The 19,698-nt window shown below is 36.1% G+C and overlaps 1 protein-coding gene across 2 annotated transcripts in view; it reads right to left on the reverse strand.

Annotated features, from left to right (window-relative positions):
- Positions 1–6,004: 6,004 nt before the first annotated feature.
- LOC127942013 (rab proteins geranylgeranyltransferase component A 2) overlaps positions 6,005–19,698 on the reverse strand; it is a 40,513-nt gene continuing 26,819 nt past the window's right edge. Inside the window, exons 10-15 of one of the 2 annotated variants that reach the window (XM_052537524.1) lie at positions 18,387–18,491; positions 17,558–17,621; positions 15,740–15,836; positions 11,906–12,016; positions 6,897–7,054; positions 6,005–6,766 (exon numbers count right to left, since the gene is read on the reverse strand). In XM_052537524.1, coding sequence (XP_052393484.1) covers positions 6,497–6,766; positions 6,897–7,054; positions 11,906–12,016; positions 15,740–15,836; positions 17,558–17,621; positions 18,387–18,491 — 805 coding nt within the window. In that variant the 3' untranslated portion in view covers positions 6,005–6,496. Of the gene's footprint in view, positions 6,767–6,896; positions 7,055–11,905; positions 12,017–15,739; positions 15,840–17,557; positions 17,622–18,386; positions 18,492–19,698 lie in introns of both variants that reach the window. The other variant, XM_052537523.1, reaches the window with a different exon arrangement.

The following is a 19,698-nucleotide window of genomic DNA, read 5'->3' on the forward strand; positions in this document are numbered from 1 at the left end:
GGTTTAAGCTGAAACAACCACATATATTTTTGTGTATTATATCCAGCAAATTTTAGTCTGGTCAGATGGGCCTTATACCCACCCTTAAACTTAAACCATGTTTCTCAGCTGCACAGTATGTCCTGACCCATACATCTCAAATCTTGATCCAAAGGGAAAGAAATGGGACAGTTCAGATAGGCATTATTTATATTTTTAATTTAGTATTTTATTATTATTTATTATTACTTAAACAGTAAAATTATTACAACTACTTCTTGAAATGAACAGTCAAATTATTACAACTACTTCTTGAAATTAGGGAACATTGGACAAAAGAAAAACAGAACTCTATGAATCAGACTTTATACAGATATTTAAACAGAGACAAAAATAAATTATGACATACCAAAACATCAATGAAACAGCTAATAAAAGAACAACACCATACCATTACATACAAAGGATGCTCAAGAATTGGTCCACTGAGCTCTCTCCTCCCTCTGCCTCCTTGGTCAGGCATTCACCCACCATTGCCTCAGTACTCCGCTCCTCCGGCTGCACCTTATCTCTCCATCCCACCAGCTCTGTTGGACTCCTTCCTCCCGCCAGCTCCACCCTGGTCCTCATTCGCTCTGGCTCCGCTGCAATCTCCGCCTCAGTTGACAGAGCCCTCGGCTCCACCCTGGCCTCACAGATCCCTGGCATCCCCCTGGCTTGTTGGCTCTCTGTCTCCACCTCGGGCTCCTTCGCCATTGTTGGTCCATGGCTCCTCCCTCCATCAGCTCCACTGTGGGTAGTTATCATGGCTGTAGCCTGAGTCCTGCTGTGGTCCTCTTGCTCCAATTTCCTCATATTTCCTGCCTGGCTCCTCCCTCCATCGTCAACTCCCTGGTCTTTGTCTGCCGGCCCACTCCTGGGTGCCAACTCAAGTCACCTTTATTTGTATAGTGCTTTTAACGATACAGATTGTGTCAAAAGCACTTTAAGTAATAGTAATAGTAATAATAGTAATTTAATAGTAAATACTCAGTTTTCAGTTAAAGGCAGTTCATCATTTAATTCAGTGATGTCATCATTCAGCTCAGTTCAGTTTAAATAGTATCTGTACAATCAAGTCTACAATATCACTGGATATTAAGTGTCCCCAACTAAAAAAGCCAGAAGCAAGGAACCAAAACTCCGTCGGTGAGAGAATAGAGAAAAAAACCTTGGGAGAAACCAGGCTCAGTCCCCCACCGGTTCTCCTCTGACCAGACGAAACCAGTAGTTCAATTCCAGGCTGCAGCAAAGTCAGATTGTGCAGAAGAATCATCTGTTTCCTGTGGTCTTGTCCTGGTGGTCCTCTGAGACAAGGTCTTTACAGGGGATCTGTATCTGGGGCTCTAGTTGTCTTGGTCTCCGCTGTCTTTCAGGGCAGTAGAGGTCCTTTCTAGGTGCTGATCCACCATCTGGTCTGGATACGTACTGGATCCGGGTGACTGCAGTGACCCTCTGATCTGGATACAGACTGGATCTAGTGTCTACGGTGACCACGGAATAAGAGAGAAACAGACAAATATTAGCGTAGATGCCATTCTTCTAATGATGTAGCAAGTACATCGGGTGTTATGTGAAGTGTTCCCGGTTTTGGTTGTCCAATTAATGGAGCCTTAAGCTCCTTTAACGGATTTCGATATTAGATATGTGTTAGTGTGTTTTGTGTATGCCAGGTTAAAGAGATGGGTCTTTAAGCTAGATTTAAATGGATAGTGTGTGTCTGCCTCCTGAACAATGTTAGGTAGGTTATTCCAGAGTTCTGATGCTAAATAGCAAAAGGATCTGCCACCCACAGTTGATTTTGATATTCTAGGTATTATCAAATTGCCAAAAGATTTGTGCAGTGTTGACAGGACCGGGCTAATATGGTCATACTTCCTGGTTCTAGTAAGAACTCTTGCTGCTGCATTTTGGACTAGCTGTAGTTTGTTTACTAAGCGTGCAGAACAACCACCCAATAAAGCATTACAATAATCTAACCTTGAGGTCATAAACGCATGGATTAACATTTCTGCATTTGACATTGAGAGCATAGGCCGTAATTTAGATATATTTTTGAGATGGAAAAATTCAGTTTTACAAATTCTAGAAACGTGGCTTTCTAAGGAAAGACTGCTATCAAATAGCACACCTAGGTTCCTAACTGATGATGAAGAATTGACAGAGCAGCCATCAAGTCTTAGACAGTGTTCTAGGTTATTACAAGCTGAGTTTTTAGGTCCTATAATTAACACCTCTGTTTTTTTTTCCCCAGAATTTAGCAGAAAGAAATTACTTGTCATCAAGTTTTTTATATTGACTATGCATTCTTTTAGTTTTTAAAATTGGTATGTTTTGCCGGGCCACAAAAATATATAGATCTGAGTGTCAACAGTATAACAGTGACAGTTAACAATGTGTTTCCTGACGATATCTCCCAGGGGTAATGGCCCAAGTGTATGGAGAGGGTTTGTGTATGAGGCAGATGTAAATAGTCTATCAGCAAATGCAAATTTGTAAGTTTTAACTAGACTTTAGTGAAGTAAGCAGTTTGCTTGACAGAAAATAAGTATCTATTTAGTTTTTAAATACCATTGTTTTCCGTTGTTGCTGGAGTGTTACAGTATTTTGGTTTCCAATCACTGAGGAGAGGCTGCACAAGGTCCTAAAGATGGCGGCCGCAACAAAAAAGTCAGGTGATTGACTTGAAATGCTGCTATGTATGATAATAAATCAAATAAAATAATATTTAAAAATACTTATACATTTAATAATTTAAGGTATTACAAAATACATTATTTATAGATAAATGATTTCAATAATGTATTGTCATTTCATTATTTTTTTTATTTTTTCATTTAAACATTTTGAAAAATAATATATTTTGCTGTATGGACAAGAAAATTAATGAATTAATCAATTAGCAGAACTAAAACGACTCCGAGAAGCGCGCTCTCTAAATGTGCATTAAGCTAATGTACTGATATAATGTAGCCACCAGATGTCAGTAAAAACACATTAAAGCAACTAAAAGTGACAGATACTGTATATCAGAGTGCGTTTCTTCATCTGTGGCCACTTTTAACGCTTTGGACTTAGAAAAGGACACTTTAACATTTTAAATGTTAACATTTTTAATTAATTTAACGAATTACTGCTTTATAAATTGTATTTAACAGCATTATGTGATGTAAATGATGGTGGAGTAAATGTAGTTTTCAACCAATTTAGAATAAAATGCCAACTGCTTTATCGTGCTAAAGCTAATTCCAATTCCATTGCTAGCATTAAATGTATCCTACACACTTAAAGTTAAATTGCATTTTCTCTTCTTTTTTGGTTTTGCATATGTTCACAAAATTACAGCTTGGCTAGAAATAACCCTACACTAAGTGATATTTATTCTGATTGAAACCTGGCATAACTGTAATACCTCCAATCTATCAAACTCCAATTAAACTATCAACTAAATAGATTAACGTCTTCAGTATGGTTGCATTATTTGTTGTTTGTTTATTTGTATTGAGCAGATAAGTGCATTCCCTTACATTACACCTCTTATACAGCACCTTGTTAAGTGGATTCTTAAGGATGAAATCAGATAGTGCCAGAGGCATCTAACAAGTAAAAATATTAATGTGTCAATCTTTAATTTGTTGAGAAACATTTTACAACTCCTCAGAGTAAGTCCCTAAAGATTCCTCACTGAATGCACCCCACAGTGCCAGAGAAGCGTGGCCCCATAGGTGTCTTGCCTGTGGCACATTTTACCCTTTTACGTTTGAATGTCAAGACTCTCCATGCAGAAAATTGATTCCCAATGATGCTATTGAGCAGGCAGGTCACTCAAGAGAGAAGAAAATAATCTCATGCCCCTAAAACAATGAGATGAAACCAAAATGCTGGATATAAAGGATCATGAAATTACGAAAATTGAGGAAATCGATCACAGAGCATGAAGCAGATATATGGACACTCAGTAGGTTTAAACCTTAATAGTTCCCATCTCTGCTCGAGGGAAAACATCGGTAGGTCCCTCACAGGAAATTATGCCAATTGTGTGTCCGCACATGAATTAATAGGATATAGTGAACGTAGATTACTCAAAAGATTTAATTAGAGCACAGGTAAATAACATAAAATAACATTTCTGTATTGGAAATAGATTGAAATAAAAACTTCGCTTTCACAATCTATGATTATTATTATTAGTGTTCTTCAAGATTTGGAGAAAATGGTTTGAAATTAAAAAAAAAAAAAAATTTTTGTTTTTGCACCTATTCAACTCTGTTATGGCATAAACACCATTTTTTAATCACCAGAACATATAGCCTGTGAATATGGCGTGGTGCAATGTTTGTTAGCTTATGAGACATTTTTGAGATGACAACTTCAACCCTGAAACGTGCATATGTAACAGGGTTGACACAAACCCTTTTATGTCTTTAAAATGAGATGGCATGAATTAATATTTTAATAAAATTGAATGTGCGCTTTTTACCGAAGCACAATAAACTCAGTTACCCATTTGAATTTATATATAAATTCCAGGCTTAAAGTAACAGGGTTGAAATAAAGTAGTATTGTAGGGTCAGGCTTAGTATTACAAAGGACAATAACTTAATCAAGCTTGAAAATTTAACTGGTTATGGAATAAACATTCTTATTTCCATCAGCATAACAACCTGTTAATAATACAGTTTGATGTGATGATGCTTGCTAGCTGTGACATTTTTGCACTGATCTTCAACTCAAGAACATTTAGGATATAACAGTTGACAAAACACATTTCAAAGAAAAGTGGCATGTTTGCTACAAATATAACAAGTTACCTATTCAAATCTCTACATGAATTCCAAGCTTGCAGTGACAGGGTTGAAATTAAGTTTTGCTGTAAGGTCAGGCTTTGGATTATTAATGAGAAATAACTTCATCAAGCATGCTAGTTCAACTTTAATGGGATAAACACATTTCCTTTAATCATCAAAGCACAACCTGTGAATAATACTGTGTGGTGCAATGATGCTTGCTAGCTGAGGCCATTAATGGACATTTTTTTTAACTGATCTTCAACCCCGAAACAAGCTGACACAAACCACATTGTAATACAGAAATTTCATGTATTACTATATTGATTTATTACCAGGCACAATAAACTCAGTTAATTATTAAAATTTCAATGTATAAATACCAAACTTACAGTAACAGGGTTGAAATAATGCATTGCTTTTGTGTCAGGCTTACTAATGACAAATAACTATTAGTACTTGAATGTTTTTTTTTTTTTTTAAGATTACTTGAATTAGTAATTTAATAATCTGAATATAGGAGACACACGGCCCCCTGTGGTGGTCCCGCAATGTCAATAGAGGTTACAGCCCTGGTTCATTTTCAAATAAAGTAATCCTGAAAGCTTTACCAGAAATGTTCTTCGAAAAACCCCATCATCACTTCAAAATGCATCACATTCTGCATTTTTTACAACATGCAAAACATTGCATCATACAAAATGAGTGAATTAAACCGAAGACTGGGTTATATGTGACACACATCACTCTTGACTCGACTCTAAACACTCGTCAGTGCTGTCAGGGGTGTGCTTCCTCTTAGCCGTCGGAAAGAATCAGCACACTTCCTCTCGTCTGGGACTAACCCAGGCCATGTGTTCAGCAGTAATTCTTCCCCTCCAGAGTGGGTAAATACCCTCGGCAGAGCCCATATCAAATTCCAGGGAAACAAAGTCAGCAACCGCTGTGAGGGACGACTGCGCACTCGCAGCCATAATGAGCCATCTGTTCAGCCGTGGCAGTGCAGACCAAATGTCATCAAACTTCCCTCGTGCCTGCTAGCGCTTCCTCACCTCGCCTTCATGGCAGGTAAACTGCACTCAGAGCATCACCGTTTACATCACACTTTCAGGCTGAAATCGGTTTGTATCAGGGACAGATGATGTGAAGCTCAATAATTCAGTGTGGATGATGGTATAAATAATGAACTAAAATACATCTTCAATAAAATATTTAATACCAACAACCATGATACATTTAAAGCGTACATTTGAATGTGATGACACAAAACAGAAGTAATGCAAAATAAAAAAGACAGACAGTATCCAAATAGACATCTGAAATAAAAGGTTTGAAGATTTGAAGTAGTAAACTCTTGCTAAAATAACAGTATCTCTCCTGCATGTGACCAAAATCATTTCATCTTAGTCATCTGCATAACTCTAGAATACACCGCATGATAGGCACCATGCTAAATTGTGAATACATTTAACAAAAAAAAATATGTAAAATGTAAAAAAAAAATATATATATATGAACACCTTACTGTAACAAAATAAATGATACATACTGTAATGTGTGAAAATGCAAAAGAAAGGCACACAAAATGTATAAAAAATGGTTGATGAACATAAGGTTTTGAGACACATATTGTATTTTGGATTAAATATGCTCAGTGATTGTGGAGAAATGACCAAGCGTCTCTAAAGGGGTTATTCTTCAGAGGGTGGGGTCGTGTCCGGCGGTGCCTGCTGGGTAACACGGTCCATCTCTGCGGGTTCAGGGCTCTCTGTCGATGGACTCTTCTCATGGGAGGCACCTTCTTCCTCCGCCTGGCTTTTATCTGCTTCTGAGTTAGTACTCTGGTCAAAGCCGGGCCCTTCGGCCTGCGGAGCATCGCCATCATAGATAATGTCCTCTGGGTTGGGCGCTGGCGGACAGAACTCTTCATCAGGGAGGATATGACGAAAAACGGATTCAGCCTGGAAATAAACACAGAAACTATATTTCACCTAAACCAACAAGAAAAATACTAAAGCATCCCATAATTGAGGCAGCAAGCAATATCTGATCCAAGTGAACACGGTGTCTGCCTCCCTCTGCTGGACTCACCAGTTTAATGGAGTGGTCACTGCACAGGCTGCTGTCGGGACCGGTGCACACGTGAACGTTGCTCGGCAGGCTGTAGCTGCTGCTGTCCAGGGCTGAGGTGTCCCTCATGTTGAAGTACATGACCCACAGCACTGCAGGCTTGCTTCTCTCCTCCGCACCTACATGCGATGTTTAAACAATCATTTCTTTAATGTCTTGACATTAGAAGGCTTTGCATTTCAGATGTCTTACTCTTGAGTTCTATAAATATTAAGCCAGCTGTCTACATTAAAGGTCATGACCGTTTTCCCACTTTTCTGCTGCTTTTGCTGAAGGTTTAATTTTGAGGAAAATCTATCAGAATTTTATAGTGGTAATGTCATTTTATTATTTCATTACTAATATAAACCAGCCCAATGTTGGGTTATTATTATGCTTTTTTTTATGATGACAATTTAATGTTTTCTAATCACCAAGGCTGCACCAAATAATGTTGTAAAATATTATTACAATTAAAAAAGCTGATTTCTATTTGAATACATTTTAAAATGTAATTTATTCCTGGGGTTCAAAGCTGAATTTTCAGCATCATTACTCCAGTCTTCAGTGTCACATGATCCTTCAGACATCATTCTAATATGCTGACTGAAACACTGAAATACAACATCAAACACTGAACTTTATATTCAGCAAAGACTGTTGTTAAGACCCATAATTGATGAATGAGAACCAAAAGTAATGATAATAACGCAGCAAATCATCATACTAAAAATGATTTCTGAAGGATCATGTGACACTGAAGACTGGAGTTATGATGCTGAAAATTTAGCTTTGCTCACAGGAATAAAAAAAAAAAAAAAAAAATTAAACTAGTTTTTTTTTTTTTTTTTTACAGTTTTTTCGATCAAATAAATGCACCTATTGTGAGTAGAAGAGACTTCAGCACCAAGGACAGCAGAGAGCATGAGTTGATGGAAAGACCACAGACGTATGGCATACAATCTTGACCACTAAGAAACATGCACTTAACAGACCGACTGTAGAATGGCTGTTCATTTCTGAAAAATTATTATTGTTCAGAAAATTATTATTAATTTTAGTAAGGCCATCCAGACAAAATAGGTATTAACACTAAAACTACACTCTTCTTATAAACACCACGGTAAAACTTTAGGTTAGGCTATTCACTATTAACATAGCATAACATGCATATTACTAGTTTGTTGGCTGTTTATGAGTACTTAATACCAGTACTTTAACACATAATAATGCCTTATTCTGCATGACCATATTCTATGTCCCTTGACCCAATACTTAAATAAAACTACTACAAAAACTACCTTTCTTACTATCAGTAAAGCAGCAAATTAGGACTTTATTGAGGGAAAACTCTTAGTTAACAGTAAATGTGTTTCCTAATCTAAAGTGTTACCAACCCCACTTAGGAACGTTTCAAAAGATCTATGTTGATTTATCATGAGATAAGTCACTGTTAACATTTTGTTAGCAGCTGCATGGTCATCTAATCTCTTTTTCTCCTTTGATGACATCTAAGGCGAGAAGGGCTCGATAGTCCAACCGCAGAGAAGAATCTCAAGTGTGTGTGTGTGTGTGTGTGTCACTGGTTCGTTTAAAGCGTAAAGCTGTCAGTCTGTATCATTACCCTTTAAATACATGAGCCTCTGCTGCAAAAAGGTGGGAAAAGAAAGGCTAGAAAAAGCGAGAGGGAGAAGGTGTCAGTCTGAAATGTCAGAACGGTCATTACCCAAATGTCACACAATTATGACGCGTGTTCCTTTTCCTGCCCGGAGTGGCCTGGTGATTTGCTTAATTTAGAGAGGGGGAGAGGTGTGGCGGCATCAATGTTTAACGCCGCTTCAAATACACCACCCATCCTTCCCTCCCAATGCAGCCAGGTCACTGATTAACAAAACACTCAAGCCTTTAACTGAACACACAGCGCCAAAGAACCTCTTCTCTTATAAGAAAGCCATGAACATACATGACTACATAATAAATGGACACAGAGAAACACCGTACTGGGGGAACAAATATTGTTATTTTCTGTATATGTTTATGTTATTTAATATATAGTGTTATATATTTATATAATGTTAATTATATATATGCTGAAAATTCAACTTTAATATAAACAGTATATAAAATAACTGCATATTTTGTAATACTATTGTAGCAATATGTACATTACAATACTTTCAGAATAATAATATACTTTCAGAATATTATTGTTTCTACTATATTTTTGGTCAAATGCAGCCTTGGTGAGCAGAATTATTAAAAAAAAAAATTGCACATCAATGTTTGAATGGTAGTGTATACATTATAATGAAATAAAAGATTATATAATACTTACTCTGTTTTTGTGCTGCTAACAAAAATAATTCCAAATTAGGCCAAATCAGAATCAAGAGTTGCATGTCTCCAGGCAACACACAGTGGTGTTTTGTTTCTTGGTTTAATGCATCATATGATTCAATTTCTCAATCAAAGTGAGTCAAATTCAAAGACTACTATACTACTTTTATATTTCATCTTATATCTTAAGTGTGAAAAATTCTATTGAAGTATGTGTAAGTATTCATGTGTTTGGGCTCTGGTTCGGACACACGCACACACACACGTGGGGACATCCCATAGGCGTAATGGTTTTTATACTGTACAAACTGTATATTCTATGGCCCTTCACCAACCCTAACCCTAACCCTAACCCTCACAGGAAACTTTGTGCATTTTTACTTTCTCAAAAAATTCTGCTCATTCTGTATGATTTATAAGCGTTTTGAAAAATGGGGACGTGGGTTATGTCCTCATAAGTCACCCTCTCCTTGTAATACCTGTGTCATACCCATGTCATTATACAGAGTTGTGTCCTGATATGTCACAAAAACAAGAGCACACACACACACGCTCCCAGATGTGACAAATGTCAGATTAGCATTACAGCAGCACTCCTTATGGCAGCTAACACATGCCTGCAGCTGAAAACCTCCCAAACCACAATCACCCTCTAACACACACTGACACACTGCCTCAGCACACACACACACAACACACACACACACACACACACACAACACACACACACACACACACACACACACACACACACACACACACACACACACCTACTGTTTTACATTCAGATATAGATTTTATAAGCATTTCCTAACCCTACCCTTCACAGAAAACGTTTTGCAGTTTTACAATTACTTTGTTTACTTTATTTTTATATTTTAAATAAATAATATAATTAGGCTTGAGGGCTAATTTACATTTTTGGGTGAACTATGCCTTTAGCATTCACAGAAAATTCCACCAATCACCAATGTTACATTGAGCAAAGCATGCCCAAAAGAGCTCCGCCGTGTGTCACTAAGGGGCTCTGAGAGTCATGGCTTGTTCAAGTCACTAATGCTGAATATGAGCAGTAATAGTAATAGCAATCCGTTTCCTTTAATACAGTCTACATGCGATCATATCTTTTTGAAGAGTTTAAAATCCTCTAGGAAATCTGCACTAGTTGTTTTTTATTTGCTCCATTTGGATCAATCATGATCAAAACAGACTCTTTCTCTCTCACACACACACACACACAGCTTTGACCATGGGGATGAATGAAGATCTACCCAGGTGACTTTGTCTCTCTGACCTGTTCTGGCCCACTGCTCTTCTTATCTAGCGATTCATCCTCAAGACCTCTGCCAGTATTTGTTCTGACATTTTAATTAAAATAGTACTAGCTCATTCCTGTGATAAAAAGGCTGTGTGTCGCCCAGCGGGGCCCTGCATCCCACACCCCCCACTGAAAAAAAAAAAAACTCAGCTTTAAAATGGTATCAAAACCTAAAAAATGTAAAATTTCACCATGTGTTCGGTTTTCCTAGAACACATCCCATATTAATATGATTTAGAAACTAGAGATTTTTGGCCATTTGCTATTTGGCCATTAAAAAAAACAAACAAAAAAACACTTGTTCCAATTCACAATGCCAATTTTTATCGAACCAGTTTTTTGTTCCAGTGCTTTCCTTTTCTCAGATTAACTATTTGATTAGTTAATCAGCACACAATGTAATTGTATTATTAATTTTTAATTATTATCTGTTGAATATTAACATTTATTAATTTATATAAATATTTACAAAATACAGGCTACACCACTGCATTTCTGAAAAAAAGTTATAACTTGGAAACCTCCGTTTTGTTTTAGGATAACTGAGATATTATTGTTTTTTACTAATATTTTAAATCTGTTTTCATTTTTATATTATTATATTAATTATATTTTTGTAATTTTTCTACATTTTAAAGTGCCTGTATAGTATGTATTAATTTAGTTTAAGTTATATAAGGAAATTAAGTTAAACTAAATGAAAATGAGAAATTACCTTGGCAACAAATTGAAATTTTTTTTTTTATGCTCATTTAATTTAATTTAATGTCTGCATATACATATACATACATACACAAACAACACAAATCCTGGAAAACCTACTGCTTTGCTGATACTTAGTTACTACACTGACATTTTACCAGCATGTACAACTAAAATCAAATTTTACATTGAATCTCTGAAATCCAAACTCACTATGTGATTCCACCCTTATGATCTGAAGGTAAGGTGAGGTCATATGTGACAGGTCGAGCTCAGATTCACTCTGAAGGAGCCAAGCAGACCCTGACAGAGCATAATGGGAATCAATGGGAGCAGCTCCTGGCCCCTGCTTGCCACACCACCATCAAAATCAATCACTGTTATCGCCAGTCACGTCTCTGTGTAAGCCCTTCGCTGAATGTCACTGCAATACCAGATCTTTCTTCTTTAAAGAGAGGAAGAGATGATCTCTCTTTGACACGAGCGGCAAGGTTAGTTAAGTACTGTTTAGCAGGATGTATAGTGGATCTGGATGTGCGATCGGAGGTCGATGCACAGAAGGACTGAAGATGTTAATGTGTTTGAAATGATGGGGAGTTTTAATCAGAAGTGAAGGTGCTGGGTCAGGTCTTACCTTCTGAAGGTTCCTCTCCAGGAATGGTGGAAACGTGAAACAACTGAGATACAACTGGAGCAAGATCTTCCTGGGCCGTACCAGATGATGAACAGGTCAAGTGGACCAAATCTGAAAAAAAAAAAGATCACAACAGATCATTTAGAGCAAATAAGGTGGTTACGTTTTTTTTTTTTTGCCATATGGTAAAAAAATAAAATAAAATAATAATAATAATAATACAATAAAAAAAAAAAAAAAAAAGTGTAAATGTACAAATAAAGAAATAGTATACACAAATAAAATAATAATAAAAATGTAAAATAAATATAATTGATTATAAATAAAAATAAAAAGATTGTAGTTTTTACAACTTAGGAGTCTCCAGGGTTTCTCTGTGTGATATAATTTCAGTTTTTTCTCTCTGCATGTTAGCTGAACCACATGACTTGAAAGAACAAATGTTTTTGAATACTAATATGTTGTTTTGTTACAATATTATTTTGTTTCTAAGAAATAATAATATTGGATTATAGCAAGCTACTTTTTTCTTTTCAATATTTTTTTTTTTCTTAATTTCTTCATGAGTTTTTTTTTCCTTCATTGTAGTATCAGTAATAAACTTTTTTGTATGCCCCCCCAAAAATATACAATTTAATTTTAATTCATGTTCATCATAAAACAGGTGTATGCAAGTCAGTAAAATGATCATATGGAAGCCCATTTCCACCAAGGAATTAATCTCACAATTCAGACCTTTTGTCTCTTAAGTACACATCTCACAATTTCCTTCAGAATTGTGAGAAAAAAAAGTCTGAATTACGAGATACATTTTTTAAATTCTTTATTCCAGGAACAAGCTTCCATATGATCTTGTGTACCTGAATAAATACTAGATATAAACTTGTGATTCAAGTACAAAATGTTTACATCTCGTAATTAAGTTGAGAGAGTTTTCTTCTCAACTTAAAAAAAAAAAAAGTCAGTATTGTGAGAGGGAAAAATCTGAATTTTGAAAAGTCACAATAACCTTCTTAAAAAAAGTTATCCCATGGTGGAAACTATCTTCCATAGGATGAGAACTCAAGCTGCTTTCTATAAGCTGCACCAGGGAACATGTCAGAGCATGCTTTACTAGCAAAACCTTCACAAGTATAACAAACTTGGCTAACAATCTGACAAGAACTACTATTAAAGGCTTTGGCTTTCTTTAAAAGTAGCCCTAAAAGTAGGGTTGGGATAAACGATTATTTTTTAAACGATTACCAATTATTTTTTCGATGCATCGATTAATCTAACGATTAATTTTTTCAGACCGATTCGATATTGATTATCTCCCCATTAATTGACTACTAACAATTTATACATGTTGATTTACATATCTGAATGAAAAAAACATGAATTCCTTAACATTGCAATATATGTTTATTGCTCTTAAAATTACAAAATAAAAGACTAAGAATGCATTGCTTTGCACTTGTTTAGAGATAGCATTCAATAAACCCTTGAAGCCTAGCTTACTGAAAAAAAGTTCTTATTTTCATCTGAAAGAACAACAACTTGATGTCTAGCATTCAATAAAAAAGGTCACCCAAAATACTTGTTTAGAACAATTGAAAGAATACAGTAACCAATGTAAACTTGAGGGCTTTAAGCTAATACAGAGAGTACTTTTCCAAAAAAATAATAATAATAATAATAACAGTGGGAGCCAGCAGCCTGTCATGGAGAAAAAAAATCTCAGAATGCTCCACGTGAAACTTTGGCTTTCCGCCCTTTTTCTATCGTGTCTAATGATTTTGGTTAATATGCACAAGGGAGAGAGAGAGAGAGAGAGAGAGAGAGAGAGAGAGAGAGCAAGACAGCGCTCGTGTAGTTTGAAGACTGTGAGTGCGCGAGCGTGCGTGAAACTTTGGTGTTTCCCCCTTTTTCTATCGTGTTTAATGATTTTGATTAATATGCACAAGGGAGAGAGAGAAAGCAAGAAGCGCTCGTGTTGTTTGAAGACTCTCTCTCGTACGCTTCCTGTCAGGCACAGCGATCAAATAAGGCTTTGACAGCCGCAAAAAAAAAGATCAATGCAGAAAAACCCCTGGATTGGTTATATAACGTTGGACAGAATGTTGATGCGGCCATCGCGTATATCCAGCGCAGATAAGGTAAATGTTTTGCAAACGTTTTTTAGAGAAATAAAAACAGGTCGACGAATCGATGCGCATATTTTGCGTCAATGTCATCGATGACCTCGACGCGTTGTCCCAGCCCTAACTAAGAGTGATGGAGAGGGGCAAAGAACAATCATGCACCAGAATTCAAATTTCCTAATACTTTAAATACTTCAAACTTGCTCCCAGTGTAATGAGATAAGGCCAAGTCTGAGGCAGAGTTTGGAGCAATAGCGGATATAATTTAGGCAATTCTGTTTGGTCCTGTTAGTAACCCAAAATCACACACTTTACCTTCAAAGTCTATAACCAATAGTTGTTGTGTCGCTTGGAGCCCTTGAGAGCAGATCTAACATCCCCAGGAGCGTAACTAAAAGAGTCTTGTCATAAGTGGTTAATGATAAATAAAGAGCATCTTCTCCTGTGAACGCATGTCTGTCACGGTCATCATCATCCTCTGATTGCGAGGGATGCTCTCAGGTAGAAGTGCATTACTTAAAGAGGAACGACTACGATCCATCTCCCTGTGGGACTGGGCTATAGCAAAGCAAAGCTTCCTATCATTTCCCCTGAACTCAATTCCCAGAGAGAGGAAGAGGAGTTGCGCTGATTAAGCTTTTCATTCCCCCGTGAGGACGGAGTCGGTCACTGGGACCTGCGCCAAAAACCACTCCACCGTCCCCACCTGATCTACCCCTTCACGATGATTGATAGCAAAATAGGGCCAGTGTAACAAACAGAATAACTTTCATAAATAACAATGGAGTTAATGATGGAGTCATAGCTGTGAACTGAGTGTTTTGAAGGACAGTTTGGACATTTGGCTGTGTTCTAAGACTATCAGTGTGTATCAGTGTTATCATTTTTGAAAGATCATGGATAGTTCAAACTCTACACTTGGTAAATTAATACACAACAGAAATATTAATACACACTTCTGCTCAAAAGTGTGTCAGTGTTTTGGAAGAAGTCTTTTATGGTCACCAAGGCTGCATTTACTTGATCAAAATACAGTAAGAACAGTAATATTGTGAAACATTACTATAATTTTAAATAATTGATTTTTGTTTCAATATATATTTAAATGAATTTCCAGCATCATTACTCCAGTCTTCAGTGTCTCGTGATATTTTAATATGCTGATTTACTACTCAAGAAACATTTCTGATTATTAGCAACATAGAAACATCTTTGATGAACAGAAAACAAAGAACAGCATTTATTTGAAATAGAAACCTTTGCATCATTATAAATGCTTTCTGTCACTTTTGTTCAATTTAATGCGCCCCTGCTAAATAAAAGTATTAATTACTTTCTTTTTTTTTTTATCTTAACCAAACTTTTGAAAGGTAGTGTATCAAGGTTTTCAAAAAATAATAATTAGCGATAAACGGAAGGATAAACAAACACAGACCGGAAGTTAACTTCAGGCCAGGCGTAAAGGTCTATATATCTTGTCTATATATATTTTTGATTTACTACAAAAATGGAAGTGACTGTATCTCTTAACTAGGTTGTTGGTACATTTTGGAACTGGCAAAAGGCAGAATTGCAAATTTTTTGGAAATCATTGTTATGCTTGGCAAAGCGTGGTGCAACATGCATTTACCATATGATTATGGTAACTGTATAACTGTTGTGTGATCATGGGATGTATGCATTGTGGGATTGTGGTGCATGTGTTACTCACAGGTCCCAGGCATGCAGGTCATGGAGGAGGAACAGAGCTCAACCATCCTCACAGCTGGGGCAGAAGAATCCAGAGGAGGAATCGTCACCAATGAGATCTGCCATTAGAGCAGGAAACATACTTGCATCTTACAATTTACATAAAACATAATACATAAAACATATGACTGACAAGCCAATTCTCCCTGGCACTACAAACACAGTGCAGAATCTACGGCGAAATGACAAACACATTGAATTTTTCCCATGATGTGAGTTTAAATAAATACTGCCATAGATGATAATGAATACAAGATTGAGCTAAAACATATTATACAATTTTTGTGACTATAACACTATCATGGTTATTTCAATCAAGACAATGTTTTCATAAAGTCCTTTGGATAAAGTATGTTAAAACTGCTTTTTAATCAAGTCCAAGTATGCCAACAATAAAAGTGTGGAAGAGTAAGAGAGAGCATTGACCGAATGCTCGTTTGGCGAGTGTCATTCCAAAGGACGAACGGCTAATTAAAACCAGCCTTAATATTTAATTACGTTTTGTCAAACACAGTCATGTAATATTCCATTTCCACACCGTGTCAAGACACTGATATTAATTTCTGTTCGCAGAGGCTAATGAGCATAAATTACACCAACTTTTCCTTCCTCTCCTGATCTGCTTTGAATATTCAAGCATGAATTCCTGATGGAGAGCAAATTGGGCTGGGATTCAGAAGGCATGCTGACTACTCCCCTTCTTTTCCTGTTCTCTGGTGGACAGCACTCAAATTAGCCTAAGAGGATGCTTGCGTGTCACCATCCACTCTCGCATCAGAAAGATTTATTTATCCAATTCTAAATCCGTAACAGCAAACAGAATTACTGTCCTTTCATTGAACTGGCTATTTTTTCCTCTCATAATTCACTTTGGAATGTTACGCTCAAGAACGGGACGTCAAAACTATTGTAACGATCCCACAAATCGGCTCTGATGTTTTGTTGCATCTATACCTGCTGAATATTGGACGTGTCCCAAGAATCCATCCAAATGTAATATGCAGCATAAAAAAAGATGTAATGCAATTCAAGTTGAAAAGCAAAAGTGCAAGGCATGCAAGAAACACGCTACATGAACACACACACGCACACACACACGCACAGCAGAGATGGGTCAATGCCCTTTAAGTGTGCATGTGAATATGCAAAAATAAAAAAAAATAAAACATAAAAGAAAGAAAGAAATATGAGGCCATATATACAAACAAAAGAAAGGAAGAATAAATGAACAAGCAAAAGGAACAAACAAAAGAATGAGCACAAAATTAAAATTACTGGAGATTTACATTTACATTTATTCATTTAGCAGACGATTTTATCCAAAGCGATTTTACGTTCCTTGAGCTCAATTGGTAAAGCATTGGTGGTTCGATTCACATAGGTAAAAATTTATAGCCTGAATGAACTGTTAGTCGCTTTGGATAAAAGCGTCTGCTAAATGCATAAATTTAATTTAATTTAATTTAAATGAGGACAATGGAAGCAATCAAAAACAACAAAAGAACAAACAGAAGGAGAAAAACAGAATAACAAATGAAAGAATGAATGAATGAATAAACAAATGAATAAAAAGAAACAAAAACAAAACCAAAAGAAAAATAAACTAAATAACAAAGAACAAAAAGAAGAACAAAGAAAAGTATGAACTGGAAGAATAAACAAAAAGCAACAACAAATGAATACACTGGAAAAATAAAAAAAGAACATACAAAAAGAACAAATGCAGTACAAAAAACTGAAAAAGAAAACAGAAAGAAATTCAAGAGAGTAAGCTTTATACCTGCTGATCAGATTCGGAAGGCAGCACAGATCTGTCAGTGATGAGCACTGCTCGAGATATCTGCCTGTGAAGATGGAGAAAGAAAATTTAAATCCTTAAAAAAGACAAGGTGATTAGGAAAAACTATCATTAGAGACAAAGAACATTTTATGAAGGAGGTTATCCTAAAAGAGAAAATTCAAAATGACCTTAAACCACATTTTGCTTTCTCAATTTAGAGTAATTGCAATGAATAGTTCACCCCTAAAAATGACAAATCTTTCATCATTTACTCAGCTTTATGTCATTTACAAACACATACGTCTTTCCTTCTTTTGTGTAACAATTAAAGATGTTTTGAGAAATGGTGTCACTGCTCTTTCAGTACTATGAATGCACAGAATGACCAGGGGATATTAAGCTCTCAAATCTAGTTTTTTTGCTTCAGCATATGCAAACTTGGCACAATTTGCATGGTATGGGAAACTTAGAACCCAGTGGGGATTGGCATCACTGACATCAAACTTCACGCAAGTTTGAATATATGAAATATGAGGAACATATGAGATTGGGGAGCTTATAAAAACTTATAAAATGTATCATTTTGGTCATTGGAGGTATAAAGTTTTATTTTAGTAGTATAAAAATATATAATTTTTATAAACTTTTATATTTGGGTGAAATGCAAGTAAAATCTCAACACTGTAGAGCCCCGCTATTCATTATAACAGCACTACGTGCAGTTGGATGGGATGATCAATACCTCTTTTTCATGATGGTAGGAGTGACAGTTCATCACAAATAACAGAATACTAATTTCAGACAATTTTATGGGGTATTATGTGCTTACCTGTAAGTTGTGCTCTGTCTTTGTTCATCTCTGATGTACGAATCTTCAACCACAAAATGACTGCAGCTGATCCTCTGACCACGTGTATCAATCACAGCTTTAACTCTATATGAAGTATAAATAGAGAAAATGCATCAGGACGTGAAAAAAAATCTGTTTTCTTTACCAAAAAAAAAAAGGGTCAAGAGATGGTCAGGTTACGATTTGAAGATAAAATATTAAATGACTAGACTAGATATATATATTATATTAGCCGTCTCATCCTTCATGGGTCAGGTGGTTACTTCCCAAAGCTCTTCTTATAAAGAGAAGTGGTCTGTCTTTTTACAAATATGACTATAGGAAGAGGATTTATTTTTGCAAAAAGTCAAAATGAGATGTCAAACATTCCATTTTAGATTTTAAGGTATTTTCATTCATGTTTGAATATCAAACAATTTGGGTACTATGTCAGTTCGCCACTTGATTTAAACATGTTAAATTTGGGTCTAGAAACAAAACCAGTAGTGAACCACTGATTTAGGGCACAGGTTTGATCTTTCGTCCTTTAATCTCTGCAGCGGAGAAGGAAAAGAGAGAAAGGGGAGGACTAGAGGAGAATCTGTTGGCTTGTTATGTCAAGAGTTATAAATGTGCTTTATAGGGCTCATTATCCAAACTAATGGACTAGGGGTGACATCCTTGAAATGGACTTTCACAACACAATAAAGTGGAAAGAGAGCGTCTCCCTCCCCTGACAAAAAGTCAGCTCTCAGAATACCCCCCCCCCCCCCCCCCCATGCCCAGATTGACTGCAGGACAGATCTGCTTACGTAAATGAAGATTTATTTACTCAGAGGAACTACAAGAGGAAGCAGAGGGCTTCCAATCAATCATCAGCCAATGGGGTGAAAGAACACAATATGGGATACAAAGTTTAGCCAGTTTAAGAGTGTTAAGTGACAAAACAGTCAGGTCAATCTTACATTGCATGACGTACATATATTTTTGTGCTTTAACCCGAATATTTGTTTTAGTGTGTATTGGAAATTGATAGTTAATTTAGTGATTTCAGCTTTAACTATATAATTTTCATTTATTAAAGCAAATTAAAAACCTAATGGAATTTTTTATATAACTGCATATCAAAACGCGGCACGGATGTTTTTATATGTATATTTTTTGAAGGGAAATAATTGTCTTCAGAAAAGTTTTGATGTCATTTTCATTTTATCTTTCCTATGGTTACAACCGTAACCAGGGAAACCACTATTTCTGCATCAAAAGCGCCTCCTGCTGGCAGAGAATTATTATGCATTTTCAATAAGCTAAC

The sequence above is a fragment of the Carassius gibelio genome, chromosome A21 (assembly GCF_023724105.1).
Source record: "Carassius gibelio isolate Cgi1373 ecotype wild population from Czech Republic chromosome A21, carGib1.2-hapl.c, whole genome shotgun sequence".
NCBI classification, from domain to species: domain Eukaryota; kingdom Metazoa; phylum Chordata; class Actinopteri; order Cypriniformes; family Cyprinidae; genus Carassius; species Carassius gibelio.